The 2,702-nt window shown below is 40.8% G+C and overlaps 1 protein-coding gene across 1 annotated transcript in view; it reads left to right on the forward strand.

Moving 5' to 3' along the window:
* The window catches only part of LOC108790658 (extracellular calcium-sensing receptor-like), a 12,589-nt gene extending 10,199 nt beyond the window's left edge, over positions 1–2,390 (forward strand). The window contains exon 7 of the mRNA XM_018560970.1: positions 1,480–2,390. Within this exon, the coding sequence (XP_018416472.1) occupies positions 1,480–2,390 (911 nt within the window). The remainder of the gene's footprint in view (positions 1–1,479) is intronic.
* The last annotated feature ends 312 nt before the right edge of the window (positions 2,391–2,702 follow it).

Raw genomic sequence — 2,702 nt, forward strand, 5'->3', positions numbered from 1 at the left:
GGGCGCAGCACTCGCGGGGGGAGCGAAGAAATTCACACCATAAAACCGATCGGCGGCTATAGAGCCGCTGATCAGTTGTATGTGAAACAACCGTTAACGGCTGTAGTAACTAGCGGGTCTTTCCTGCCCGCGCGTGAGAGCAGGAAAAAAATGCCATCTGGAGACGGCAACCCACTGATGCGAGTCTGCTGTCCGTCCGTTTTTTCATAACAGGCGGACGGCAGGAGGTCAATAAACCCAATTTTTCAGTGAAAAATGCATTTAAATTCACTTAGTGCACACAGGCACAATATACTATCCAATTTAGTGGTAATATATAAACAATAGGGTTGTGTTGAGATACCAAACATGTCAAGCCTGAAAGTTGTGTGCGCCCATGGCATAGAGAACATTTTGTATACCCAAAATTGTCCAGAGGTGACACTTTATAAGCCTTTACAGGTTATTAATTTAGAGTTAAATGTGAATATTGTCCCTAATGCCTAACATGTGTGGCACAGTTGCTGTTTTTATAAATAGATGTGCCAAACACATGTGTTTTTGCTCATATGTGTGTGTTCATGGGAGCAGGAGAATTTTTTTTTAAATTAATTTAATGTATTTTTTTACTTATTTGTATTGCTGTGAGCCTCTTTGATACCATATTGCTGGTGACATGTCCTGCTGATGGTCTATTAGACTCCCAATGTCACCTATGGACTCCAATGAAGTTGATAAACCGCAGACTGTGCTTGATCAGCTTAGAAACCAGAAGTGATTAAATCCTTGTCGCGATCATTTACTGGAGAGGAGACCAACAAATGGTTGTTCACTTTTACATTGTAGATTGTAAGCCCTCAGGGGCAGGGCCCTCCTTACCATCTTGTCTTGAATTGTATTGTGATTGTAATGTCTTCCTTATGTTGTAAAGCGCTGCGCAGACTGTTTTCGCTATATAAATCCTGTATTATAATAATAATAATTCACTAATCTCCCTCCTGTCTACCGACTGACACCTGCCATGATCTTCCCAAGCCCGCAGGAGGGGCAGCGGAGCCTAGGATAGATGGAGGGGATAGTCAAGCAGGGGTTGGCACATTCTGGGGCGGGTTGTAGAAGTGATCGAGTCATCTGTTTAAATCAATCAATATCACTTCTATTTGAAAAGCGACAGTCAGCTGGAAGAGTGTAAACATACATACATACATATATAGCAGCCAGGAGTCCATTTACAGATCGAAGCTGTCACAGGCAAAGTATTTCTGTCCATGGCATGTCCCGTGGACCCCTGCCCATGTTCCAAGGGTTAAATGCACCTACACGTTTATATCTACAACACAGTTGCTGATAAGGAACAGTAACAAAAGTTGATGATATAATTCTTGTAAAATATATTGTCAATGTGGAAAGGATCATATATAATTGAGTTCATTGTTACGGTGGATAGAATGTAGTAAAAACAGTGCTAATACTTTTTTATGTGTGCAAATGTTCTTTCAGACTCGGTTGACTGCCTTAAGTGCCCATGGGATTATTGGCCAAATTCCCATAAATCCCGATGCCTCCCGAAGCCGATAGAGTATCTTTCAATTGAAGATCCACTGGGAAAAACACTAACGGCCATCAGTGTCATTTCCTTTTTGGTTCCAGTTGCCCTTATGACACTTTTTATACAGTTCAAGGCCACCCCTTTAGTTAAAGCCAACAATTATTATATCAGCTGTCTTCTCTTGGTCTCCCTCTCGTTGTGCTTCCTCTGCCCTCTGATCTTCATTGGTTATCCCCACAGTGAGAATTGTCTGCTGCGTCAGATTGCTTTTGGAATGGTTTTCGCTCTCTGTATCTCATGCATTTTGGCCAAGACCATCATTGTGATATTTGCTTTTATAGCCACCATGCCAGACAGTAATCTCAGGAAATGGGCACACCCAAAAGTGTCCTACATGGTCATCACAGTGAGCTCGTTTTTGCAACTTGTTTTGTGCGTAGTCTGGCTGTGCATAGCTCCTCCCTTCCCGGAATACAACACACAATCTAAACCCGGAACAATTATTGTTGAATGTAATGAAGGATCACCCGTTGCCTTCTGGACCATGTTGGGTTACCTCTTTCTTCTGGCTTCCATTAGTTTTATTGTGGCCTTCCTAGCTCGGAGACTTCCTGACAGCTTTAACGAGGCCCAGTTTATTACCTTCAGCATGTTGGCTTTTCTCAGTGTCTGGATATCCTACATTCCAGCATCCCTCAGTGCTGAGGGCAAATATACAGTGGCTATGGAGATCTTTGCCATCTTGGCCTCCAGTTGGGCTCTCATCACCTGTATGTTTTTCCCAAAATGTTTCATCATCTTGTTCAGGCCTGACATGAACACTAAAGAATTTCTCATGAGAAATTATATTTATAAAAAATAGTGTATTAGGTGCTCAATGTGTTTTATGTCTTCAGCACACTAAATTGAGTTCAGTTTCAACATTTTATTTATCTGCTTTAGTTTTTACTTAGGATAAAGATGATTTTTAGGTTGAAATTGATGAATTGATTTTTGTTTAATAAATAATAGAGAAATATACATTTGGAATGCAATCTGTTATGGCATTTTTTTCAATAAAATGTGGCCAAAAGGAACCCAAAAAGACCTAATATGAAATACTGTGTAGACAAAGTAGTCTTCAGAAAAAGCATATTTCCTTCTAGTCCATTGTGTAGCATAGGGCAACTTAAAA

The sequence above is a fragment of the Nanorana parkeri genome, unplaced genomic scaffold (assembly GCF_000935625.1).
Source record: "Nanorana parkeri isolate BGI_ZX_2015 unplaced genomic scaffold, ASM93562v1 scaffold491, whole genome shotgun sequence".
NCBI classification, from domain to species: Eukaryota; Metazoa; Chordata; class Amphibia; order Anura; family Dicroglossidae; genus Nanorana; species Nanorana parkeri.